The 26332-nt window shown below is 53.4% G+C and overlaps 1 protein-coding gene and 1 non-coding gene across 2 annotated transcripts; both read right to left on the bottom strand.

Annotated features, from left to right (window-relative positions):
* Positions 1–315: 315 nt before the first annotated feature.
* ndufaf1 (NADH:ubiquinone oxidoreductase complex assembly factor 1) lies at positions 316–8350 on the bottom strand. The gene is made up of 4 exons (XM_072487045.1): positions 7721–8350; positions 3265–3450; positions 1681–1755; positions 316–672 (listed from the first exon to the last, which is right to left on the bottom strand). Exons 1-4 carry the CDS (start codon positions 8192–8194, stop codon positions 532–534), a joined length of 876 nt encoding a protein of 291 aa, XP_072343146.1. The 5' UTR covers positions 8195–8350; the 3' UTR covers positions 316–531.
* Positions 8351–17729: 9379 nt separating this feature from the next.
* Positions 17730–17914, bottom strand: LOC140408093 (U2 spliceosomal RNA). The gene has a single exon (XR_011940019.1). It is a non-coding gene; the product is annotated as a U2 spliceosomal RNA (small nuclear RNA).
* Positions 17915–26332: the final 8418 nt, after the last annotated feature.

Here is a 26332-nt window from a genome sequence, read left to right on the forward strand (position 1 = left end):
TGCAAACCCCACACAGTCAGTCACCCAAGGCAGAAATTGACCCTGGTCCCTGTGAGGCAGCAGTGCTAACCATCGTGCCACCATTTCCTTTTGTTTACTTTTCATGCTGCAATCACACTCTCTTTCTGATGGTTAAATTTAATTCACAATATTCATGAAATTTAACAACTCACGAACTTGAAGCTGCTAGTCCAGGACAATCAACAAGATACCATGATACCCCTGAATGAATGCCAGTGCTACATCATCAGCTTGTGCCAGATCAGGAGCTACTTCCCACAGAGAATACTTGTGTAAGAAAGTGTAGGATAATGATTACAAAGACAAAACTTTATTACAAGTTCTCTATATACATTCAACGCTCCAAGATCTAGGCGAGATGTTATTGCTGCACACAGTCAATGATCTCTCCAAATGGGCTGAGGAAGCACAAATCCATCTCCCAGAGAGGATCTTTGCTCAGCGCAGGTAAGTGCTCCCGTATATAGTCTGTGCAGGTCTGTCTGAGGTTATGCAGTCCTGTGAATCTATTTATACCTCTGGGTTTCTTTTGTATTTCTCATAGGCAAACTCCTCGGTGTGAGCTCGGTCATTGCACACAGCAATGAAGTCGATTTCCAATTGGAATGGCCCATCTACTTTGTCACCCAGCGTGAAGCCGATTGTGTTGATCTGTAACAAAACAAAACATTTCAGGGACATGTCTAAGGATCTGGACATTCTACTGCTTACTCATCCCCAGGATCAGTAATCCCTCCGCCCAAGTCCAACCCAACCTCTCCTCCAGACCTCGTAACTACGGTAACTCACTGCATAAAATAGAACAAGACGGATACAGACCCTGAAGTTTTAAGTTAGGTGGGTAGCATGGTCGGCGCAGGCTTGGAGGGCCAAAGGGCCTGTTCCTGTGCTGTACTTTTCTTTGTTCTTTGTTCAACCACAGGCAGTCAAAGCAGCTCAGCTGTCCCTTCCAAAAAGGGTGTTTTCTGTGGTGCAATGCAATGCCCTAGTGCTGTTCCCCCTGTCCACTGCACAATTGCCCATTCGCCATGAGAGCCGACAAGAGTCTTTCTCAGACGCATCGGAGGGATTTCACCGCTCCAGGGAGCTACCCACAATTCCAGGAAATGCCCAGTCACTGGGAGAGGGTTGGGAACCCAGCATCGGACACACAGCTACAACCCAATAGAAACTGCATTGCCCTGTGCTCATGCTAGAATCATAGAATTATAGTGCAGAAGGAGGCTATTCGTCCCATTGAGTCTGCACTGGCCCTTGGAAAGAGCACCCTACTTAAGCCCACACATCCACCCTATCCCCGTTACCCAGTAACCCCACCTCACCTTTTGTTCTGGACAATAAGGGTAATTTAGCATGGCCAATCCATCTAACCTGCACATCTTTGGACTGTGGGAGAAAACCGGAGCACCCGGAGGAAACCCACGCACACACGGGGAGAACGTGTAGACTCCGCATAAACAGTGACCCAAGCCGGGAATCGAACCAGAGACCCTGGAGCTGTGAAGCACTGTGCCAACCACTGTGCTACTTGTCAGAAATACAGTCAGTGGAATGCAGCACAAGAGAAAAATCCACTGATTATTGACGCAATTGTCTGAACAGGAAAGAGTTTTATTTAAACACTCCAGCTAGTCATTCAATTCAATAAAGGTCTCAAACCTTGTCCAACCACAATGGATGCTGGTTATCCTGGATTCGACCCCGACTGGACAGGAAAAACTTGGAGAACGGAATCTGGAAAAACACAAGAATCATAGATTTCAAGAGGCCAAGAGATCCTCCCACAACAGCACTGATATAAAGACACCAGCAGCAGGGCAAACTCAGATCATCCATCCCAGGAAAAGCAAGGGTCAAAACATTGACCCCTGGGGTACTCCACTACAAATTATTCTCATGTTTGAAAAACATCCATTAACTATTACTCTGTTTCGGATCACCCAGCTGATTTTTTGAAAGTCCATGGACATCATATCAACCTTTGTTACCTTTCAAAAACCTCCAGCAAGTTAGTTGAACCCAATTTAATCGTAACAAATCCATGCTGCCTTTCCTTAATTAAACCATATTTGTCCAAGTGAAAATTAATTTTGTCCCAAAGTATTGTTTCTAGAAGCTTCCCCACCACCAAAGTTAGACTGACTGGCCTGTGGGTTGCTGGGTTTATCAATGCGCCCTTTTTTGATCAAGGGTGTAACATTCATAATTCTCCAGTCCTGTGGTACAACCTGAGTCTAAAGACTGAGGAAGACTAAAGAAAAAATAAGGTAATCTTGCTACAATTGTATGGAGCGTTATTTATTTATTTATTTAAATTTAGAGTATCCAATTCATTTTTTTCCAATTAAGGGGCATTTTTGCGTGGCCAATCCACCTAGCCTGCACATCTTTGGGTTGTGGGGGCGAAACTCACGCAAACACGGGGAGAATGTTCAAACTCCACACGGACAGTGACCCAGAGCCGGGATCGAACCTGGGACCTCGGCATCGTGAGGTAGCACGTTATGGAGAGTTTTAGTCTCCATATTTAAGGAAGAATATGCTCACATTGGAGGCAGTACAACAAAGGTTCACTGGATTGGTCAGTGGGGTGAGAGCATTATCCTATGATGAGATGCTGAGTAAAGTGGGCCTAGACACTTTGGAGTTTAGAAGAAAGAGAAATGATCTCATTTAAACATTCAAGATTTCTGAAGGGGCTGGACAGGGAATCTAGAACATGGAGTCACAGTCTCAGGATAAAAGGGATGATCATTTTAGATAGATGAGGAGAAACCTCTTCATTCAAAAGGTTGTGAATCTTTGGAATTCGCTTTCTGAAAGGGGAAAGGGTTGTGGATACTCCATTACTGAATATATTTAGATTTCTGGTCTCTTAGAGAATCAAGGGATCTGTGGAGAGGGCAGGAAAGTTGAGTTGAGGCAGGAGGTCAGCCACATTGAATGGTGGAGCACTCCTGATGGCCCAATGGACTTCCCTTGCTCCTACTTCCTACATTTTTATGTTGTTATGATTCTGGTCCCTGCCTCAGACAGTAGGTATGTCCTACAGTACTGTATTGCAGTGACAGCCTACACGATGAGCACAACTCACTGGAGTGGGGAGGTGGAACAATACTGATTGCGAGGAGAGACAGCTGCGCACTGACCTCAGGCTAATATATGGATGAGATGCCACTGGGTTCCTGTACTCAAAGGTATGAACCAGAGCCTTCAGATGAATGGGAAGAAATTCTGTTCTACCTTCACATCCTGCCAATAAGGGCCTCCACGGGTGAAGAGGAAATAATTGTAGAGGTCATCCTTCTGATGGGTGAAGTACATCTCACTGCTGATGTTCACCATCCAGGGCCGGCCATCCCCTCGGACCCGCAAATACAGCGTATTGAAATTCGACAGGTCATAATACTTCTTGAGGTCAAAGGCACCCTGCAGCAGACAAAGAAAGAAGCTGTGTGACTGGAAGCTATGGCACATTATTGAGAATACCCACAAACACTGCAGAACTGTCAGAGTATTTCTATGAGGGGTGGGGGGTATGTCAGAAATGGGGATGGTGGGCAGCACGGTAATGCAGTGGTTAGCACTGCTGCCTAATGGCACCGAGGTCCCAGGTTCGATCCTAGGGAGAGGGAGCAGTCATGGGAGGGCTAGGTGGAGGGAGCACACATGAGAGGCGTAAGGGGAGGGAGCGCTGGTTGGGAGGGGGTAAGAGGGGGTTGGAGGGCGTCGGGGATGGGGGGGGTTAGAGGGGGTCGGGGGGGGGTTAGAGGGGGTCGGGGGGGGTTAGAGGGGGTCGGGGGGGTTAGAGGGGGTCGGGGGGGGGGTTTAGAGGGGGTCGGGGGGGGTTTAGAGGGGGTCGGGGGTGGGGGGGTTTAGAGGGGGTCGGGGGTGGGGGGGTTTAGAGGGGGTCGGGGGTGGGGGGGTTTAGAGGGGGTCGGGGGTGGGGGGGTTTAGAGGGGGTCGGGGGTGGGGGGGTTTAGAGGGGGTCGGGGGTGGGGGGTTTAGAGGGGGTCGGGGGTGGGGGGATTTAGAGGGGGTCGGGGGTGGGGGGGTTTAGAGGGGGTCGGGGGTGGGGGGGTTTAGAGGGGGTCGGGGGTGGGGGGGTTTAGAGGGGGTCGGGGGTGGGGGGGTTAGAGGGGGTCGGGGGTGGGGGGGTTAGAGGGGGTCGGGGGTGGGGGGGGTTAGAGGGGGTCGGGGGTGGGGGGGTTAGAGGGGGTCGGGGGTGGGGGGGTTAGAGGGGGTCGGGGGTGGGGGGGTTAGAGGAGGTCGGGGGTGGGGGGGTTAGAGGGGGTCGGGGGTGGGGGGGTTAGAGGGGGTCGGGGGTGGGGGGTTTAGAGGGGGTCGGGGGTGGGGGGGTTAGAGGGGGTGGGGGGGTTAGAGGGGGTGGGGGGGTTAGAGGGGGTCGGGGGTGGGGGGGTTAGAGGGGGTCGGGGGTGGGGGGGTTAGAGGGGGTCGGGGTGGGGGGGTTAGAGGGGGTCGGGGGTGGGGGGGGGTTAGAGGGGGTCGGGGGTGGGGGGGGGTTAGAGGGGGTCGGGGGGGGGGTTAGAGGGGGTCGGGGGGGGTTAGAGGGGGTCGGGGGGGTTAGAGGGGGTCGGGGGGGGGGTTTAGAGGGGGTCGGGGGGGGTTTAGAGGGGGTCGGGGGTGGGGGGGTTTAGAGGGGGTCGGGGGTGGGGGGGTTTAGAGGGGGTCGGGGGTGGGGGGGTTTAGAGGGGGTCGGGGGTGGGGGGGTTTAGAGGGGGTCGGGGGTGGGGGGGTTTAGAGGGGGTCGGGGGTGGGGGGGTTTAGAGGGGGTCGGGGGTGGGGGGTTTAGAGGGGGTCGGGGGTGGGGGGATTTAGAGGGGGTCGGGGGTGGGGGGGTTTAGAGGGGGTCGGGGGTGGGGGGGTTTAGAGGGGGTCGGGGGTGGGGGGGTTTAGAGGGGGTCGGGGGTGGGGGGGTTAGAGGGGGTCGGGGGTGGGGGGGTTAGAGGGGGTCGGGGGTGGGGGGGGTTAGAGGGGGTCGGGGGTGGGGGGGTTAGAGGGGGTCGGGGGTGGGGGGGTTAGAGGGGGTCGGGGGTGGGGGGGTTAGAGGGGGTCGGGGGTGGGGGGGTTAGAGGGGGTCGGGGGGTTAGAGGGGGTCGGGGGTGGGGGGTTCAGAGGGGGTCGGGGGTGGGGGGGTTAGAGGGGGTGGGGGGGTTAGAGGGGGTCGGGGGTGGGGGGGTTAGAGGGGGTCGGGGTGGGGGGGTTAGAGGGGGTCGGGGGTGGGGGGGGTTAGAGGGGGTCGGGGGTGGGGGGGGTTAGAGGGGGTCGGGGGTGGGGGGGTTAGAGGGGTGGGGGGGGTTAGAGGGGGTCGGGGGTGGGGGGGTTAGAGGGGGTCGGGGGGTTAGAGGGGGTCGGGGGTGGGGGGGTTAGAGGGGGTCGGGGGTGGGGGGTTAGAGGGGGTCGGGGGTGGGGGGGTTAGAGGGGGTCGGGGGTGGGGGGTTAGAGGGGGTCGGGGGTGGGGGGGGTTAGAGGGGGAAGAGTCTGTCCGGGGGAGGGGAAGAGAGTCGGTCCGGGGGGGGGGGGGGGAGGAGTCGGTCCGGGGAGGGGGGGGAGGAGTCGGTCCGGGGAGGGGGGGGAGGAGTCGGTCCGGGGAGGGGGGGAGGAGTCGGTCCGGGGAGGGGGGGAGGAGTCGGTCCGGGGAGGGGGGGAGGAGTCGGTCCGGGGAGGGGGGGGGACGGTCCCGGGGGGGGGGGGAGAGAGTCGGTCGGTGGGGGGGGGGGGGGAGAGAGAGTCGGTCGGGGGGGGGGGGGGGAAGAGAGAGTCGGTCGGGGGGGGGGGGGAAGAGAGAGTCGGTCGGGGGGGGGGGGGAAGAGAGAGTCGGTCGGGGGGGGGGGGGAAGAGAGAGTCGGTCGGGGGGGGGGGGAAGAGAGAGTCGGTCGGGGGGGGGGGAAGAGAGAGTCGGTCGGGGGGGGGGGGAAGAGAGAGTCGGTCGGGGGGGGGGGGGAAGAGAGTCGGTCGGGGGGGGGGGGAAGAGAGTCGGTCGGGGGGGGGGGGGAAGAGAGTCGGTCGGGGGGGGGGGGGGAAGAGAGTCGGTCGGGGGGGGGGGAAGAGAGTCGGTCGGGGGGGGGGGGGGAAGAGAGTCGGTCGGGGGGGGGGGGAGAGAGTCGGTCGGGGGGAGGGGGGAGAGAGTCGGTCGGGGGGAGGGGGGAGAGAGTCGGTCGGGGGGGGGGGGGAGAGAGAGAGTCGGTCGGGGGGGGGGGGGGGGAGGAGAGAGAGTCGGTCGGGGGGGGGGGGGAGGAGAGAGAGTCGGTCGGGGGGGGGGGGGGGGAGGAGAGAGAGTCGGTCGGGGGGGGGGGGGAGGAGAGAGAGTCGGTCGGGGGGGGGGGGAGAGAGAGTCGGTCGGGGGGGGGGGGGGAGAGAGTCGGTCGGGGGGGGGGGGGGAGAGAGAGTCGGTCCGGGGGGGGGGGAAGAGAGAGAGTCGGTCGGGGGAGGGGGGGAGATAGAGAGAGTCGGTCGGGGGGGGGGGGGGGGGGAGAGAGAGAGTCGGTCAGGGGGGGGGGGGGGAGAGAGAGAGTCGGTCGGGGGGGGGGGGGGGGGGGGAGAGAGAGTCGGTCGGGGGGGGGGAGAGAGAGTCGGTCGGGGGGGGGGAGGGAGAGTCGGTCGGGGGGGGGAGGGAGAGTCGGTCGGGGGGGGGAGGGAGAGTCGGTCGGGGGGGGGGGAGAGAGAGTCGGTCGGGGGGGGGGAGAGAGAGTCGGTCGGGGGGGGGGGAGAGAGAGTCGGTCGGGGGGGGGAGAGAGAGTCGGTCGGGGGGGGGGGAGAGAGAGTCGGTCCGGGGGGGGGGGAGAGAGAGTCGGTCGGGGGGGGGGGAGAGAGAGTCGGTGGGGGGGGGGGGAGAGAGAGTCGGTGGGGGGGGGGGGAGAGAGAGTCGGTCGGGGGGGGGAGAGAGAGTCGGTCGGGGGGGGGAGAGAGAGTCGGTCGGGGGGGGGAGAGAGAGTCGGTCGGGGGGGGGGAGAGAGAGTCGGTCGGGGGGGGGGAGAGAGAGTCGGTCGGGGGGGGGGAAAGAGAGTCGGTCGGGGGGGGGGCTAGAGTCGGTCAGGGGGGGTAGAGTCGGTCGGGGGTGTCGTGAGGGGGGTGTCGTAGGGGGGGTGTCGGTGGGGGGGTGGGAGGGTGAGGGTGGTGTCGGTGGTGGGGGGTGAGTGGGGTGTCGTGGGGGGGTGAGGGGGTGTCGTGGGGGGGTGAGGGGGGTGTCGTGGGGGGGTGAGGGGGGTGTCGTGGGGGGGTGAGGGGGGTGTCGTGGGGGGGTGAGGGGGGTGTCGTGGGGGGGTGAGGGGGGTGTCGTGAGGGGGGGGTCGTGGGGGGGGGTGTGAGGGGGTGTCGTGGGGGGGGTGAGGGGGTGTCGTGAGGGGGGTGTCGGTGGGGGGGGGTGAGGGGGGTGTCGGTGGGGGGGGGTGAGGGGGGTGGGGGGGGTGAGGGGGGTGTCGTGGAGGGGGGGGTGAGGGGGTGTCGTTGGGGTGGGGGGGGGTGAGGGGTGTCGTGGGGGGGGGTGTCGTGGGGGGGGGGGGGTGAGGGGGTGTCGTGGGGGGGGGGGTGAGGGGGTGTCGTGAGGGGGGTGTCGGTGGGGGGGGGTGTGGGTGGGGGGGGTGAGGGGGTGTCGTTGGGGGGGGTGTCGTGGGGGGGGGTGTGAGGGAATGGGGTGCTGACATTGTGCGGGTGAGATGGGGGTTGGGAAGCCCCTGACCTTGAGCGGGCGGCTCCTCAGGCTGCAGTAGCCGCTGTATCGGGTCTCCCCGTCGCGGGGCGGCTCCGTGTTGAGCTCCCCCGTCAGCAGCGCCGTCCGCCCGTTGCTGCCAACGCCGAGCCGGGCGCGGCTCCGGCCGCCAATCTCCTGGTCACTGGAGACGTGCCAGTGGTGCAGGCTGTCCGGGCCCTGGGCCTGCCACAGGAGGCGGCTCTGCTCCAGCAGCCCCTGGCGGAGGGGGCGGCCCTCAGGGCCCCGCAGCCGCCCCACTGCCTCCTCTCGCAGGAGGCCCCAGTGCCGGCCCACACTCTCCAGGCCCTTCCGCCAGTCCCAGCTCAGCCTTCTCCAGGGGGGTGGATTGTCGACTGGGGCCCCCGGCCGACGGTACCCGCGGCCCAGGGCAGGGTTTGTGTCCGGACCGGCGGCCGGGTGTCCGCGGCCCGGCCGGAGCAGCAGCCGCAGCCGGCCCGCCATCTTCAGGGAGTCTATGTGGCGAGTGGGGTTGCCAACCTTCCAGGATTGCCCTGGAGTCTCTAGGAATTGAACATTTATCTGACAGAAATCATTTTAAGACTTAAAAAGTTTTCATCAACATCTTTGTTAATTACATAAAATATTGTAGATGGCCGCGGTGGAAGGCTGTTTGACTGGGGTAGTGGATTGAGAGGTGACACCTCCAGGAATACAGTCAACACCAGTTGGCAACCCCAATCCGCAAGTAACCTTAACAACAAATCCCCCATTAACTCTAAATTCCCCATTAACCCCAAATGCCCCAGTAACGACTAAATCCCCCATTAACCCACCAAAATCCTGTCCAGTAACCCTCATCTCTTTCAATAACTACAACCCCCCCCCCCCAAGGACCCCAAACTCGATTCTCTGCACATCACTGTCCCGCTCTGGGCAGACCCTTGTGCAGTATGTCTAGTTTGGTTTCTAAGGCAGTTTTGTGAGGGCCACAAAGAATCCAGCACGAGTTTTAAGGATACAAAGTAATAACATTTATTTACAATAACATATATATATATATATATATATATATACAGCAGCAACTTCCCTTGCTGCACACTCCTTCCTGCTGGTTCCAAACTGGCCAGCTTTATTTATACATGGAGTTTACTAATGGTTTCTCCGCCCCCTCATTGGGGAAGCTCATACTCCCACAGGATTGTGGGATTCTCATTAGTCCCCAGCCAATGGTAAGCAGGCAGGTTATAACAGGCAGACATTCAAATGTTAATAATAATAATAAACACTTATTGTCACAAGTAGGCTTCAGTGAAGTTACTGTGAAAAGCCCCTAGTCGCCACATTCCGGAAAAAGTAGTTTAAAGGCAAGTTCCTGGAATGCAACTATTTCCCAAAACAAAATGTGTGAAACCAAGCAGGAAGAGGGATCTTGTTTTGTGTAAAGTGAGATAGTTAATTGGTAATCTCATAGCAAGGGAACCTCTGGGGAAGAGTGGTCAGTTGGAGCATGCCAAGGATTGTCCTTAGTTTCAATGGTCTTAAAATAAAAAAGGCTTGTATTTATAGAACGCTTTTCTTGACCTTAGGACATCCCAAAGGACTTTACAGCCAATGAGATGTCCAATTTGCACACAAGATCCCCAAAATAGCAGTGGGGCCTTTACTGGTGGTGATCAGAATAGACCTGATAATAAACAGTAGGTAGAACAGTCTGAAAACACTAATTGGATGAGTTTACTAGAATCGTGACCAGCCCAGTCTATCACGCGAGCCCACTTCCCATCCATTGACTCTGTCGACACTTCCCACTGTCTTGGGAAAGCGGGTAGCATAATCAAAGACCCCATCCACTCGGATTGTTCTCTATTCCAATCTCTTCCATTGGGCAGAAGATACCAAAGTTTGAGAACACACACCAATAGACTCAAAAACATCTTCTTCCAAGTTGTTACCAGACTCCTCCTAGGGTCTGAACTGATTTTATGGACTGAACTTATCTTCCAATGCATCTTCTCTACAGTTGTAGCACCATATACTGTATACTTCGCCCACTGTCTATGTTTATATATTTTCATTTTGTATCATGTATAATCATATGTTCTAGGTTTTCATGTATGGAGCGATCTGCCTGGACTGTATGCAGAACAATACCTTTCACTGTACCTCAGTACACGTGACAATAAATTTAAATCTGATAGATCCCTTAACAGTAGCAATATGGCTGGATTGAGTATTAATCAAGAATGGGCGGCATAGTGGTTAGCACTGTTGCTTCACAGTGCCAGGGACCTGGGTTCGATTCCCGGCTTGGGTCACTGTTTGTGCAGAGTCTGCAAGTTCTTCCTGTGTCTGCGTGGATTTCCTCCGGGCGCTCCGGTTTCCTCCCACAATTCCGAAAGACGTGATTGTTAGGTGGATTGGACAGTCTGAATTCTCCCTCAGTGTGTCCGAACAGACGCTGGTTTTGGCGGCTAGGGGATTTTCACAGTAACTTCATTGCAGTGTTAATGTAAGGATACTTGTGACACTAATAAAAATTATTATTATTATGATAGAGTTCAAGAGTGAATTACATAAGTCCGAATCTAGAGTATAAATCAAACAAAGTCAACTGCATAGGTACAAAAGGAGAATTGGTTACGATAAATAGGAGAATTAGATTAAAAAGTGATAAAAGTAAATTACTGCGGATGTTGGAATCTGAAACAAAAACAGAAAATACTGGACAATCTCAGCAGATCGAACAGCATGTGTGGAGGGAGAAGGGAGCTAAAGTTTCGAGCCTGGATGGCTCATTGTCAAAGCTGAGATTGTTCATTATTTACTATTTTTGTTAAAAAGAGTAATGTCAGATAAACAGCGGTGAACTTTTGAGGAAATATTTCATAATTATCAGAAATATACATTCCATTGAAAAGTAAATTATTCATGGGAAAAGTGATCTATTCAAGGCTAATTAATGAGGTTATGTATTAGTAGTATTAGATTTAGTATTAGATTAATAATAGAATCTAATAGTATTAGATTAAATGAAGAGGCTTATAATATTGTCAAGAAGAATAGTTTTTTAAAAAATTACTTTATCAGAGTTTCAAAGCCAGAAGGCAGAGTGTGGACAGGGGCAAACCCCTAATCCAGCTCCTTGCCTGCTCCAAAAATTAATTCAAATTGAATCCAATTCATGGTCCCCACAAGAGAGACATACCAGATCCAAGCATTACACCTGATCCCACGCGCATCTTAGCCAAAAGGCCAAGAAGCGAAGAATAGTAATGCGTTCCAAACACTTGGGAACATTTTACAGAAAACAAAATACATTACTTAAAAATTGATAAAGAGAGAAAATATTAAAACAGATTTTAAGAGCTTCCACAGGTATGTCAAAAGGACAAGTGTAGCAATAGTAAATGATCCTTTAAAGGCTGAGACAGGAGAAATTATAAAATAATGGTAGAGATGTTAAACAAATATTTTGTGCCTGTCTTTGCAGTAGAAGATGCAAGGCAAAGTTGGGAAGCAAGGGTCTAATGAGATTTAGGAACTTAAAATAATTAAGATCAATACAGAAAAAGTATTGGAGAAATTCATGGGACTAAAAAGAATTTGGCAGATAATCCAGCCAGTACAGTATTGTGAGGAGTTTCATCCCAAATTAATTCGGACCCTGGTTTCGGATCGGGCATCCCATCCCATTCATCCCTGTTGGATTAAGAATAGGATAAGCTGTGCTGTTAGGAGAGGGATGGACAGGGAAGACATGAGGAGGGGAATGGATGGGCGGGGATGTTAGGGCAGCACGGTAGCATAGTGGTTAGCACAGTTGCTTCACAGCTCCTGGGTCCCGGGTTTGCTTCCCGGCTTGGGTCACTGGCTGTGCAGAGTCTGCACGTTCTCCCCATGTCTGCGTGGGTTTCCTCTGGGTGCTCCGGTTTCCTCCCACAGACCAAAGATGTGCGGGTTAGGTGGATTGGCCATGCTAAATTGCCCTTAGTGTCCAAAAAAAAGATTAAGTGGGGGTTATTGGGTTACGGGGATAGGGTAGAGACGTGGGCTTGAGTAGGGTGCTCTTTGTAAGCGCCGGTGCAGATTCGATGGGCCGAATGGCCTCCTTCTGCACTGTAGATTCTATGATTTTAAAAGCCAACAAATCCAGTGGTCCTGATGGCCAACATCCTAAAGTTCTAAAAGAAGTGGTTGCAAAGATGATGAATGCTTTGGTTGTGTTCCTCCAAAATTCCATAGATTATGGAATGGTTCCAGTGGATTGGTAGGTAGGAAAAGTGACAATATTATTTAAAAAAAACTATAGGTGGAATTTCCCTAAATTTGGCAAAGGCCAATGACAGACAGGGAAAGTGGCATTTAGCCTGCCGCAGTAATGGTGGAGTTATGCGGCGTATTATACGGCATTTGGAGAAAAAAACATTTTTTTTTAAAATTGCTTTTTCTGAGCTACAAAGCCAGAGCTCAGAGTGTGGACAAGGCCGAACCCCCAATCCAGCTTCCTGCCTGCTCCAAAAACCAATTGAAATTCAAATTGAGACTTCCGGTTGCGGCGATGCGGAGCTAAGCCGCACGATTCGGCAGCTCCCGCGAAGACGGACGTTTGGGCTCGCTAACGGAGCCCCAACGGAACTTTTGATACAGACAACCCGTGGGGAAGGAAGGAGAGAGGTCCCCTACTAACCTGCATGGACCGGACCCGCAGCGAAACGGCGAAAAAAGCGGCCCTGGAGCAGCGGGAGAAGAAAGAGAAAAAAAGCAAAATGGCGGCGCCCACGGACAAAGAGGAGATGCAGGAGTTCATCAAGCACTGCTTCGAGGAGCTGCGCAAGGAGATGGTGGCGCCTATGCTGGCAATAATTGAAGGACTTGGAGCAACCCAGAAAGCCCAAGAGGTGAAGATCCAGGAGTTCCAGGAAAAAGTGAGTGAGAACGACGACGAGCTTGTGGGCCTGGCGGAGAGAGTGGAGCAGCACGAGGTGCTACACAAGACGTGGGCGGGAAGACTCGAAGACCTGGAGAACAGGTCGAGGAGAAACAATTTGAGGATCCTGGGTCTGCCAGAAGGAGTGGAGGGGGCCGATGCCGCGGCATATGCGGGCACAATGATCGGGACGCTCATGCGTGCGGAGGTCCCCACGGGATTGCTGGAGCTGGAAGGGGCGCACCGAGTGCTGGCGAGGAAGCCCAAGGCAAATGAGCCGCCAAGGGCGATGGTGGTGAGATTTCACCGGTTTACGGACAGAGAGAGGGTCCTGAAATGGGCCAAGAAGGAACGGAGCAGCAAGTGGGACAATGCTGAGATCAGAATATACCCGGACTGGAGCACGGAGGTCGCTAAGCGGAGAGCGGGTTTCAACCGGGCCAAAGCGGTGCTGCATCGGAAAGGAGTGAAATTTGGAATGTTGCAGCCAGCGCGACTGTGGGTTACACATAATGGCCAACACCACTACTTCGAAATGCCCGAAGAGGCGTGGACCTTTATACAAACTGAAAAGTTGGACTCTAATTGAGGGTTTATGTGGGAGGGGGGTGTTTGAGGGTTGAAGTATGATGGTTGTTGTACATAGGGGGTCAACAACGCGCAGGAAATTCTATATGGGCTGGGGGAGGGAGACAAGGCCGCGACAGGAGCTGCGCCATAGGGAGCGGGGCAGGCTCCGGAAAGGGCGGTTTTTTTTTCCCGCGCGTGGCAAGAAAGGCGGGAAGGGGAACGAAGGAATGTACATTGATTGGGAGACTCCCACACGGGGGGGGTCAAAGGGATGGCGGGGGAAGCCGGGGTCAGCAGGTGTCAGCTGACTTACGGGAGGGATATGGGGGGAGCAAAAAAGCTAGACGGGGATCTAGTGGGGGGGAGGGAAGTGGGGTAGAGGAGGGAGGAGGGAGGGGGGAAGGGGAGGGGGAAAGGGTTGCTGCTGCACTGGCCGAAAGAGAATGGGGCGCAGAAGAGGTGGTTGGGACGAGGGTCCCCCGGTTGGGGGACTGGAGAGTGAGGGAGACGCGGACAAGGGACTGGCCCAGAAAAGGAGATGGTTAGTCGGTGGGGTGAGAGTCCCTCCAATCCGGCTGATAACGTGGAACGTGAGGGGCCTGAATGGGCCGGTGAAGAGGGCTCGAGTGTTCGCGCACTTGAAGGGACTGAAGGCAGACGTGGCAATGCTCCAAGAGACACACCTGAAGGTGGCGGACCAGGTCAGGTTAAGAAAGGGATGGGTAGGACAGGTATTTCACTCGGGATTGGACACGAAAAATAGAGGGGTGGCAATTCTGGTGGGAAAGCATGTGTCATTTGAGGCCAAGACTATCGTAGCGGATAATGGAGGGTGATATGTGATGGTGAGTGGGAGGTTGCAAGGGACGTGGGTGGTGTTGGTAAATGTATACGCCCCGAACTGGGATGATGCAGGATTTATGAAGCGCATGATGGGGCGCATTCCGGACCTGGAGGTAGGAGGACTGATAATGGGAGGGGACTTCAATACAGCGATGGACCCAGCACTGGACCGCTTCAGACCAAGGACGGGAAAGAGGCCGGCGGCGGCCAAGGTGCTCAGGGGTTTTATGGACCAGATGGGGGGGGGAGTGGACCCATGGAGGTTTGCAAGGCCGCAGGCCAGGGAATTTTCTTTCTTCTCCCATGTACACAAAGCCTACTCCCGGATAGATTTCTTTGTTCTGGGTAGGGCGCTCACCCCGAGGGTGGCGGGGACGGAGTATTCGGCTATAGCCGTTTCGGACCATGCCCCGCACTGGGTGGAACTGGATCTGGGAGAGGAGAGGGACCAACGCCCGCTGTGGCGGCTGGATGTGGGACTGCTGGCTGATGAGGTGGTGTGTGGGAAGGTGAGGGGGTGTATTGAAAGGTACTTGGAGGCCAACGACAACGGGGAGGTGCGAGTGGGGGTGGTATGGGAGGCGTTGAAGGCGGTGATCTCCATCAGGGCTCATATGGAGAAAACATAGGGCATGGAAAGGGAAAGGTTAGTGGGGGAGATCTTGCGAGTGGACAGGAGATACGCAGAGGCCCCGGAGGAAAGATTACTTGGGGAAAGGCGACGGCTCCAGACGGAGTTTGACCTGCTGACCACGGGCAAGGCGGAGGCACAGTGGAGGAAGGCGCAGGGGGCGACCTACGAGTACGGGGAAAAGGCTAGTCGGATGCTGGCGCACCAGCTCCGTAAGAGGGCGGCAGCGAGGGAAATAGGGGGAATCAAAGATGGAAGTGGAGCCACAGTTCGAAGTGCAACGAAAATAAATAAAGTATTCAAGATCTTCTATGAAGAGCTGTATAGATCCCAGCCCCCAGGGGGGGAAGGGGGGATGGGGCGATTCCTGGACCAACTGAGGTTCCCGAGGGTGGAGGAGCAAGAGGCGGTTGGTTTGGGGGCACCAATTGGGTTGGAGGAGTTGAGGAAGGGTTTGGGGAGCATGCAGGTGGGGAAGGCCCCAGGGCCGGACGAGTTCCTGGTGGAGTTCTATAGAAAATATGTGGACCTGCTGGCCCCGCTACTAGTGAGGACCTTTAACGAGGCAAGAGAGGAGGGAACCCTGCCCCAGACAATGTCGGAGGCGACAATCTCCTTGATTCTAAAGCGAGACAAGGATCCACTGCAATGTGGATCGTACAGGCCGATTTCGCTCCTCAATGTGGATGCTAAGCTATTGGCAAAAGTATTGGACACCAGGATTGAGGACTGTGTCCCGGGGGTGATTCATGAGGACTAAACGGGATTCGTAAAGGGCAGGCAGTTAAATACCAATGTGCGGCGGCTCTTAAACGTGATAATGATGACATCGGAGGAGGGAGAGGCGGAGATAGTGGCAGCTATGGACGCGGAAAAAGCCTTTGACCAAGTGGAGTGGGAGTGCCTCTGGGAGGTATTGTGCAGGTTTGGGTTCGGGGGAGGGTTTATCAGATGGGTTAAGCTCCTTTACAGCGCCCCGGTGGCGAGTGTAGTGACGAACCGGCGGAGGTCGGAGTACTTTCGGCTGTACCGAGGGACGAGGCAGGGGTGCCCCCTGTCCCCCCTGTTGTTTGCATTGGCGATCAAACCCTTGGCCATATCACTTAGGGAGTCTAATAAATGGAGGGGGATAGTCCGCGGGGGAGAAGAGCATCGGGTATCGCTCTACGCGGATGACCTGCTGCTATACGTGGTGGACCCAATGGAGGGGATGGTGGAGGTCATGCAGACTCTGAAGGAGTTTGGGGAGTTCTCGGGCTACAAGCTTAATGTAGGGAGGAGTGAGCTTTTTGTATTACAGGAAGGGAACCAAGAAAGAGAGATAGGGGACCTACCGCTGAGGAGGGCGGAGAGGAGTTTTCGGTATCTGGGGATCCAGACAGCCAGGAGCTGGGGGGCCCTACATAAACTGAATTTGACGAGGTTGGTGGAGCAAATGGAGTAGGATTTTAAAAGATGGGACATGCTCCCGCTCTCGCTGGCGGGTAGGGTGCAGTCGGTCAAAATGGGGGTCCTTCCGAGGTTTTTGTTTGTGTTTCAGTGCCTCACCATCGTGATCACCAAGGGCTTTTTCAAGAGAGTAGGTAGGAGTATTATGGGGTTTGTGTGGGCAAATAAGACCCCGAGGGTTAGGAGAGGGTTCCTGGAACGCAATCGGGACCGAGGAGGGTTGGCTTTGCCAAACCTAGGGAGCTACTACTGGGCAGCAAACGTGGCGATGATCTGCAAGTGGGTCATGGAGGGAGAGGGGGCGGCATGGAAGAGGATGGAGATGGCGTCCTATAAAGGAACGAGCCTGGGGACGTTGGTAACGGCACCGCTGCCGCTCTCGTCGACAAAATACACCACAAGCCCGGTGGTGGCGGCAACACTAAGGATCTGGGGCTAGTGGAGAAGGCACAGGGGTGCAACGGGAGCATTGGTGTGGTCCCCGATCAGGGGTAACCACCGGTTTGTCCCGGGGAAGATGGACGAGGGGTTCCAAGGCTGGCATCGGGCGGGGATTAGAAGAATGGGGGACCTGTTCATTGATGGGACATTTGCGAGCCTAGGGGCACTGGAGGAGAAGTTTGAGTTACCCCTGGGAAATGCCTTTAGATATATGCAGGTGAGGGCTTTTGTGAGGCGACAGGTGAGGGAATTTCCGTTGCTCCCGGCACAAGAAGTTCAAGATAGTGTGATCTCGGGGGTATGGGTCGGGGAGGGCAAGGTGTTGGAAATACACTAAGAGATGAAAGAAGAGGGGGAAGGGCTAGTAGAAGAGTTGAAAGGTAAATGGGAGGAGGAGCTGGGGGAGGAGATTGAGGAAGGGCTATGGGCTGACGTCCTGGGTAGGGTTAATACCTCTTCCTCGTGTGCCAGGCTCAGTCTGATACAATTTAAGGTGGTTCACAGAGCGCATTTGACGAGGGCGAGGCTGAGTAGGTTCTTTGGGGTAGAGGATAGATGTGAAAGATGTTCAGGGAGCCCGGCGAACCATGTCCATATGTTTTGGTCATGCCCGGCATTGGAGGGGTTCTGGAGAGGTGTGGCGGGAGTAATATCCCAGGTGGTGAATGTCCGGGTCAAGCCAAGCTGGGGGCTAGCAATATTTGGAGTAGTGGATGAGCCGGGAGTACAGGAGGTGAAAGAGGCCGGAATTCTGGCCTTTGCGTCCCTAGTAGCCCGGCGAAGGGTCTTGCTATTGTAGAAGGAGGCGAAGCCCCCTAGCCTGGAGGCCTGGATAAACGACATGGCCGGGTTCATAAAATTGGAGAGGATTAAGTTTGCTTTGAGAGGGTCTGCGCAGGGGTTCTACAGGCGGTGGCAACCGTTCCTAGAATATCTCGCGGAGCGTTAGAAGAAGGTCGATCAGCAGCAGCAGCAACCCTGGGGGGTGGGGGAGGGGGGAACGAGAGATTGTTTGAGGGGATGGACGAGCGGGAGATGGCATGGAGGGTGGGGAGAAATGGCATGTGCGGCCAAGAGCCAGTGTATAAAGCTATGTAAATATACCATCTTGCCATGTATATATCTTGCTCAGGGTGATTTTGCGTTATCTTGTTACCGGGGGGGGGGGGGGGGGGGGGGAGTTATTGTTTGTAAGGGGTAAAAATTGTGTGGTTAAAAACCTTTACTAAAAATATTTTTTTTAAAAAAGAAATTCAAATTGAATCCAATTCATGGTCCCCACAAGAGAGACACAACAGATCCCAGCCAAAAGTCCGAGCAGATACTACACCTCATCTTAGCCAAAAGGCTGAGAAGAGATGGACAAAAATATTTTAAGCCATGGGATTCACAGCACCTTGGTGGGGGGGCAGCATCTGATTCGCCCGCCATCATCTCAGTGCATTACTGAGGGGGGCCTTCCATTTAAAAGCCTCCCCCTGTGCTCACCAGCCACTTCTCCTTGGTTAACGGCAACTGATGGCTGCAAGGAAGGCTCCACCCCCACCAGCCAAGTTCTCCAACAGCTCCTTCAGCAGACTGCTCGATGCTGTGGAGGAGTGGCATGGCATTCTCTATCCAAGCACAGAGTGGAGATCAGTAAGCTGGGGCACCAACCCAGCATGGGAGGCGGTGGCAGTTGTGGTCAGTGCCAGGGCATTACAAAGTAGGACAGGCATCTAGTTACAGGAAAAGTGAGTGACCTCTATTCTGCCAGGATAAGTCACTCTTCTCATCACCCTCAACCCCCACACACACACACACCATTACACATCCACAGGGAGCTCACTCACTGCCAGTTCAAGATGCACCACCACTCGCTCTCCCACACACATCTTCATCTGCCCCGCGGGTCATCACCTCATCACCTTACTGCTCCCATTCACCATTCACACATGCCAGGCATCCATATCATCTGCCCTGGCATGCGTGCTGCTTGCACTCCAGCAGTTTTCATGCAGGACAAGTTGGCTCACAATAAGAGAGACAAGTCCCAGAAAGTAGGAGGGATGCCTGAGAAGAAAATCCTCATGGATTTTGAAGAAAGAGCCTCTCTCTGGCCAGGGAACAAGTTGACTGCTCCTGTGTCAACAGTGAGGTGGCAACAAACCAAGTGAGGTTCCAGCACAGCATTTATCGCTCAATACTGATGTGAGTCATGTCTCCTGTTTTTGAAGGCCCTGCCATACACTAATGAAATCTTCCTTCTCTCACAGGCAAATCAGGGGAGCAGCTCAAGGAATCCACCAGCCAGCTCCAAGAAAGCTCTGAGACCAGCACGGATGGTTCTTCTGTTGGACCTAGTTTTAGAGAGACATCGGGGTCACAAACTGGTGAGCACCTTACTCGTTTTGATCCAGAGCAGAAGATATTGTTGTGGTTCAGCGATTCTGGCTCCATATGGGGACAAATGGAAGTGAGCTCCTGCACTTTTTCTAGCCTTGGCACAATAGTTACTGCACCCTTGCCTTTCTCGCCAGTGAGATTTCCCCTGAATCCAGTGGTGGTGTTCACCATGACAATTTGAAAGCAGTTCAGGCAGCATTTCAAGCTCAGTCCCCTGCCTTTGCTGGCCGCTATGTGCAACAACCACCTTTTTCTGCCAGGGGGTTTTGACTTGATGTCTAAGTCATGGGAGGGGAAGGGTTTGGAGAGGTTTGAAGACCTGATTGTGAAGGGAAGGTTTGCCAGTTCTAAGGAGTTGATGGAATAATTCCAACTGCCTGGTTCCAGTCTTTTCAGGTACTTTCAGATTCATGATTTTGCATGCAAGGCTTTCCCCTCCTTTCCCTTGGCTCTTCCCTGTTGAAGAAGATTTTGTCTTTGGCCGGGTCTAATTGGGGGACTATTTCAGGCATATATGGTCATATCGTCTCAGCGGAGTCAGCTCCGTGGAGTGAGGTGAAGATGAAATTGGAGGGTGAATTGGGTCCCATTCTGGATGATGAGGTGTGGAATGAGGCCCTTCGCAAGGTCAGGCACAAGTCTTTGTGTGCTCAGTTAAGTTTGATTCAATTCAAGGTGGTGCATAGAGCGCACCTGACTAAAGACTGAGCGGATTTTTCTCTGGGGTGGAGGACAAGTGCGACGCTTCGCTTGGGGGCTGGCTAACCGCACTCATATGTTCTGGTCTTGTCCCAAGACAGTAAGCTTCTGGGCCCTTTTCTTCAACAGCATATTGGAGATACTCAATGTAGATTTGAATCCATGTCCGCTGGTAGCCATATTTGGCGTGTTGGACTCGCTGGTGCTTCAGTCAGGGGCAAAGGCAGATGTCCTCGCCCACGCCTCGTTGATAGCCCGGAGACGAGTTCTGCTTGGGTGATGGTCTCCTACTCCGCCTAGTACATCGGCTTGATTGGGTGATCGCATGTCTTTTCTACATTTGGAGAAGATTAAGTACGGGGTGGCACGGTGGTGCTGTGGTTATCACTGCTGCCTCACAACGCTGAGGACCCGGTTCGATCCCGGCCCCGGACCACTGTCTGTGTGGAGTTTGCACATTCTCCCCGTGTTTGCATGTGTTTCACCCCCACAACCCAAAGATGTGCAGGTTAGGTGCATTGGCCACGCTAAATTGCCTCTTAATTGGAAAGAAATAATTGGGTACTCTAAATTTATTTTTAAAAAGATTAAGTTCACCATTAGAGGATCGGTGGAAGGGTTCTACCTAAGATGGCAGCCATTCATTTCCTTCTTTAAGGAGCTAGTCACCGTCAGCTTTTAGGGGGTTTAGTTTGTTTTTTTGGGTTAAAAATGTGTTTTTGTTTGTTTGTCTGTTTCTTTTATTGTGTAATTTTGGTTAATTGTTTTGGATGGTTTTGTTTAATATGGAAAATTTTTAATAAACATATTTTTTAAAATACAAGCGTCCCATCCTGAAACTAACAGAACACCCGGTCTTGGTCTGGGATGGCATTTAAAGGGCTTGGTAACAAGTCCCCACTGGGTGGGCTTCTGCCCGTTACCATGGGAACTCAAATCCCACAAACCCCATGGGGAGATCAATGAGTGGTTCCCCGTGATCCTTGTGAGGGTAATCACATCTTACCTTAGATAAAGGGACCAAAATTGTTCACAATATTCCAGATGTGGTCTAAGTAATGCCTTGTATAGTTTTAGCAAGAGGTTCCTCTATTTTTATTCTCCATTCCCTTTGAAATAAAGGCCAACATTCCATTTGCCTTTCCTATTACTTGCTGAACTTGCATGCTAGCTTTTCGTAATTTATGCCCAAGGACCCTCAAATCCCTCTGTGCTGCAGCTTTCTGCAGTCTTTATCCTTTTAAATAATATTCAGCTCCTTTATTCTTCCTACCAAGGTGCATAACTTTACATATTCCTACATTATATTCCATCTGCCAAGTTTTTTCCACTCACTTAACTTGTCAATATCCCTCTGTAGACTGTTTGGGCGCAACCTTCCGGTCTCGTTATTCTCATGCTCAAGCGGAACGAGGCTGGTGAATAGCAGGAGAGACGAAAAACGGCATCAGGCACCAAAGTTTGCGATGCAACTGGCCTGCTCCCGTAGGCGAATTCGGAATCTCGCCGTAGTGTGGCGAGAAACCAATTATCACCACTTAAACCCCATTTCCATACAATTAAGGAGAGGCACCTGTCATCCAATGGCCTCCTGCCATTTACCGGCCTCCCCAGCAAGTGCTCATTCCGGCACCAATTAGTACTCATTTTTAGAAACGTGAAGCTGACGGAAGGGCTTCTGTGGGGAGCGAAGGAGGGGATTAGCCACCTTTACTCATAGGCTGGTCTTGCCACTCCAGTGCTCGAAGGTGCGTGGGGGACCCTCCGCAGGGGTGGGCCACCATGGGAAGGTCAGGGGGAGGCACTGGGGGGGCAATCGCTCGCGGCACCACTGTGCCAACCCTTGGATCTCAACCCTATTCCGGGGGGCAACCCCTGTCCCTGCCCGTTTACCCCACCGATCACCCATAACCCCAACCGACTGCTGAGACATCTGGCAGTACGGCTGAAAGCAATCGCTAATAGGGAATTGCCAATCGTGGTTAAGTGAGCACTTGACATATGCCAAGTGCGTTTCCAGGGGTAGGCGGGCCATGTAGAATATGGAGGTCATTGCCTAGCATTCCGATCGCACCTTGATGCCTGGACATTGTGTCGGAGTCAAAACCACACACGCAGCCAACATCCGAACACCCAGGGATGGGACTCAGCTTCTGAGACAGGACCACGGCCGGAGGGTAAATGCGTGCCATGGGGAGGGGGGGTTGCCTGGATTGAAGGGCAAAAAGTCCGGGGGTCAGCCCACATTGCGGAAGAAAGTGACAAAGCCATCATAATGGTTGTGCAAAATGTTGTTAATGTCCTGTACAATACCCCATTTCCGAGAGTGCCGTCTTGGACACCTTCACTCCTGGTGCCGACGTCGTGCTCCAGGCTCTTCACTGCGGTCGTCACCCTAGCAGTGTTAGCCTCGGTGTCACTCATTTCCGGCGCCATATCCTACGCCCTTAGCCTCTGGGACTCCTCCAATCAGCTATGGATCTACTGGAGTGACGCTGACATCTCCCTCTGAATGTCCCGACCACTGCCTAATGTCTCCATCAGCTCCGGGTAACTCTTTTAAAACAAAATAAATTTAGAGTACCCAATTCATTTTTCCAATTCGAGGGCAACTTAACGTGGCCGATCCACCTAGCCTGCACATCTTTGGGTTGTGGGGGCGAAACCCACGCAAACACGGGGAGAATGTGCAAACTCCACACGGACAGAGACCCAGAGTCGGGATTGAACCTGGGACCTCGGCGCCATGAGGCAGCAGTGCTACCCACTGCACCACCGTGCTGCCCAGCCCCGGTAACCCTGTTCTAGGGGCTCAGCATTAGGCTGGGACCCAGCTGGGTCCAGGGATCCAGCAACCTCCAAATGCTGTCTCGCCTGGGGGTTCGTGCCTCAACCTGATGTACATCATCAGCAGTGTGGTGCTCACCAGATTGTGCCCCAGAAGCCCGACCACGAACATTTCCCATCGAGGTGTGTGTATCTGCGCTGGTGGAGGGTGGGATGACAGCTGTGCCGCGACTATAACTGTTGCATCCTCAGAGCCCTCCTCTGAGATGTTCTTCCCGGAGTCAGGGGAAGGGGCCGCCAGGGATGGGCTGGCACTGTCGGCTGGAGGACCTGCAGGAAAATGGACATGTGGTCAGTGGGAGGGTCAGAGGTTACATTTGACAGGTCCCTCGGGTGGAGCCCGGTGGTTCTTCACCTCTGCGGCATCCGCCAGCCTCCATATGGGTGACTGCCCTGTCCTTGGCCACGTCAGTCGCCTCCTCCTCGAAGGAGGTGAGGAGTCTCAGGTCTGGCATCCCACTGCCAGTCTGGCCCCTCTCCCGCCGATTATGGGAGAGCTTTTCCTGAGTGGAGACGGAGAGGGCATCATTAGCCACACACGTGATTTACAGTTGTGGCGGGTGGGTGGGTGTGAATGGATGGTTGGGGTGGAGGGGGGATTGAAGGGGAGGGGGATGGAGGGAGGGTTGGGGGTCGCCTGGGGGGATGCTCCCTTTGGGGTATGGGGGGGGGGGTGCTGGGGATCCTATTCACTTCTATTCAGAGTCTATTCACTCTGACTGTCCGGTGTAAGTCGTTGACATTCTTTTGTCACTGGAGGCCAGTCCTCCTGGTCACACTGCCCGAGCTGACAGCTGCTGCCACCCCATCCTAGGTGGCACTGGCTGCCTTGTGGCTCACCCTCCAGGACCCTCGGGGGACTAAGATATCCCTCCTGGCCTCCACCGCGTCCAGGAGCCTTCCCAGGTCAGCGTCCCCGAATCTTGGGGCCAATCTCCTCGGCACCATTGTTGCGAGCTGGCTGGGGTTGGCTGGGCAAGTGCAGCTGAGCGTTGTTAGCGGGGGGCTGGCGAACGCAGTGCCGGCGAATCAGCTGGCGAGCCGGCATTCGGGATGGGAAGCCCATGAGGCCTCGTTAAGTGGGTCAATTGAAGTTGAATAGTGTTGCCGGCTTCACTGGACGGAGCGCTGGGCAATCCCCACTCACTACCGCACTTGGAAATTTTTCTGGACAATAGCGCCCTTTATGTCATCTTCACCATTTGTCTTCCCACCTTTTATTGTGTCATCCGCAAAACTTGGCATTAGTACATTCACTTTCCTCGTCCAAGTCATTAATATATATTGGAATAATTGTTGACCCAGCACTGATTCCTGTGCCATTCCACTAGTTAGTTTGCCATGTTGAATCATAGAATCCCTACAGTGCAGAAGGAGGCCATTTGGCTTGTCGAGTCTGCACTGACTGTCTGAAAGAACAGCCTACCTCGGCCCACTCTCCCATCCTATGCCCGCAACCCCACCGAACCTGCACATCTTTGGACACTAAGGGGCAATTTAGCATGGTCAATCCATCTATCCTGCTCATCTTTGGACTGTGGGAGGAAACCAGAGGATCCGGAGGAATCCACGCAGACACAGGGAATACGTACAAAGTCCACACAATCAGCCAAGGTCCGAATCAAACCCGAGTCCCTGACGCTGTGAGGCAACAGTGCTAACCACTGTGACACTGTGCCATCCCTCTTACATCAACTCTCTGTCTTATATTAGTTAACCAGTCCTCTATCTATGCTAATATATTACCCCCAACACCATAGGCTCTTACCCTATTAAATAGCCTTTCAATATGGTACCGTATTGAACATTTTTTGGAAATCCAAGCATATTACATCTACTGGTTCCCCTTTATCTATCCTGCTTGTTACCACCTCAAAGAATTCTAATAAATTGGTCAAACATGATTGCCTCTTCATGAAGTCGTGCTGACTCTGCTTTATTATATTATGTATTTCTAAATGCACTGTATTTTTAGAATGTCATTAGTATCTTCCACCGTGAAATTGGCGCAAAGTATTTATTTAACTCCTCTGCCATTTCCCGGTTCCCCATTATTATTTCCCCAGTTCCATTCTCTAAGGCGCTTATGTTAAGTTTGGTTTCTCTCTTCCTTTTTATATGTTTAAAGAAGCTCTTGCTGTCTGTTTTTGAATTACTTGCTCGTTTACCCTCATATTTTATCTTCTCCATCTTTATTATTATTTTTTGGTCATCTTTTGCTGGTTGTAACTTTCCCAATCCCCTGGTGTACCACTAATCTTTCCTATATTGTATGTTTTTTTCTTTCAGTTTAATGCTATCTTTTAACTTCCTTGGTTAACCATAGTTGATTTATCCCTTTCCTAGAACCCATCTTCCCCACTGGGATATAGCTTTGTTGTGAGTCGTGAACTATTTTCATAAACATCTGCAATTGCTGATCAACCATCTTTTCTGTAAAACTCCTTTCCCGCTCCAGCAACCTCTGACTCATTCCTTCATACTTATTTAAGTTTAGCACAGTTCTTTCTGACTTATGTTTTTCACTCTCAAATTGATTGCTAAATTTTACCATATTATGATCACTGTTTCCTAGGGGATCTTTAGCTCTAAGATTGTTTATTAAAGCTACCTCATTACACATTTCCAGATCCAAGACTGCCTGATCCCTGGTTGGATCCAAAACTTATTGTTCTAGGAAACTGCCCTGAATGCACTCTATGAATTCTTCCTCATGGTTAACTTTGTTAATTTGATTTTCCCAATCTACATGAAGATTAAAGATTAAAGTCACCCATGATTAATGTATTGCCTTTTTTACCTGGCTCATTATCTCCTGATTTATTCTCCGTCCTACAGTATAGCTACTGTTAGGGGGATTATAGACTAATGCCACCAGTGTATTCTTTTCCTTGTTATTTCTTACCTCCACCAATATGAATTCTATATTGTCCGATCCTTGCTAATGTACTTGTTCCATCTCGTACCAACAAAGTTACCCCACCATCCTTTCCTTACAAAAATATTTTGTTCCCATGATTCACTGGCTGTCAGGATGCTGCTTCCGAAGGTGATTGGGCAAATGATGCACCCTAGGAGACAAATGCTAATCATGAAGTCTCTCTTTTATTTTGTAATGATTTGAGCAAGGGAGCCTGTCGAACTAGCTGCCATTCTTCTGCCTTAAAGAGAGGAGAGAAAACATCAACGGAGGCATCTGACTCTCCAGAGGCACGAGGAGAGCCCTGAGGAACCCTGAGAAGAGGTTGCAAGGCAGGCTCTGCAGGCAGAGGAGGTACCCCAGAGAGTAGTCGTTCGGTGGTGCCTTCCTCGAACCAGGGTTTACAGATGCCGCCTGACCTTCCTGCAGATGAGCGCGGGTCGGTGAATACTTCACCTTTCCAGAGAATTGGTGGCTCACTTGTGCACCCTTCTGCAGGATTTGGCACCACGGGATACTTGGAGAATATCCACTGTCTGTGGTGTGGAAAGTCACAGCTGCCCTCAATTTTTACATGACTATCTCCTTCCAGGGCTCCACGGGTGACCTTTGCAGCATCTTGCAAACCCCCACACACGTGCATCCAGGAGGTGTCGGACACGCTCTTTGCTCGGACACACAACTTCATCAATTTCGACCAGGATCAGGCAAACCAGGTTGCAAGAGCCATGGGATTTACACAGATTTCTGGCTTCCCACAGGTGCAGGATGCCATTGGCTGCACTCACGTGGCTCTCCAAAACCCATGGCATTAAGGAATGCCATTCGTGAACAGCAAGGGCTTCCACTCACTGAATGTTCAGCTGGTCTGCGACCACAGAAAGTGAACGCTCCAGGGATTTGCCCTCCCCACCTCCGGGCCATCTC

This window comes from Scyliorhinus torazame, chromosome 2 (assembly GCF_047496885.1).
Source record: "Scyliorhinus torazame isolate Kashiwa2021f chromosome 2, sScyTor2.1, whole genome shotgun sequence".
Classification (NCBI taxonomy): domain Eukaryota; kingdom Metazoa; phylum Chordata; class Chondrichthyes; order Carcharhiniformes; family Scyliorhinidae; genus Scyliorhinus; species Scyliorhinus torazame.

What these genes read in the sequence shown, in the direction of transcription:
- ndufaf1 (XM_072487045.1), bottom strand. Translation starts at nt 8,194, where the DNA reads ATGGCGGGCCGGCTGCGGCTGCTGCTCCGGCCGGGCCGCGGACACCCG. An exon ending in TGAGGAGCCGCCCGCTCAAG is followed by an intron (nt 3,451 to 7,720) that starts GTCAGGGGCTTC and finishes TGTCTGCTGCAG; the next exon opens with GGTGCCTTTGACCTCAAGAA. An exon ending in CTTATTGGCAGGATGTGAAG is followed by an intron (nt 1,756 to 3,264) that starts GTAGAACAGAAT and finishes GTGTTTTTCCAG; the next exon opens with ATTCCGTTCTCCAAGTTTTT.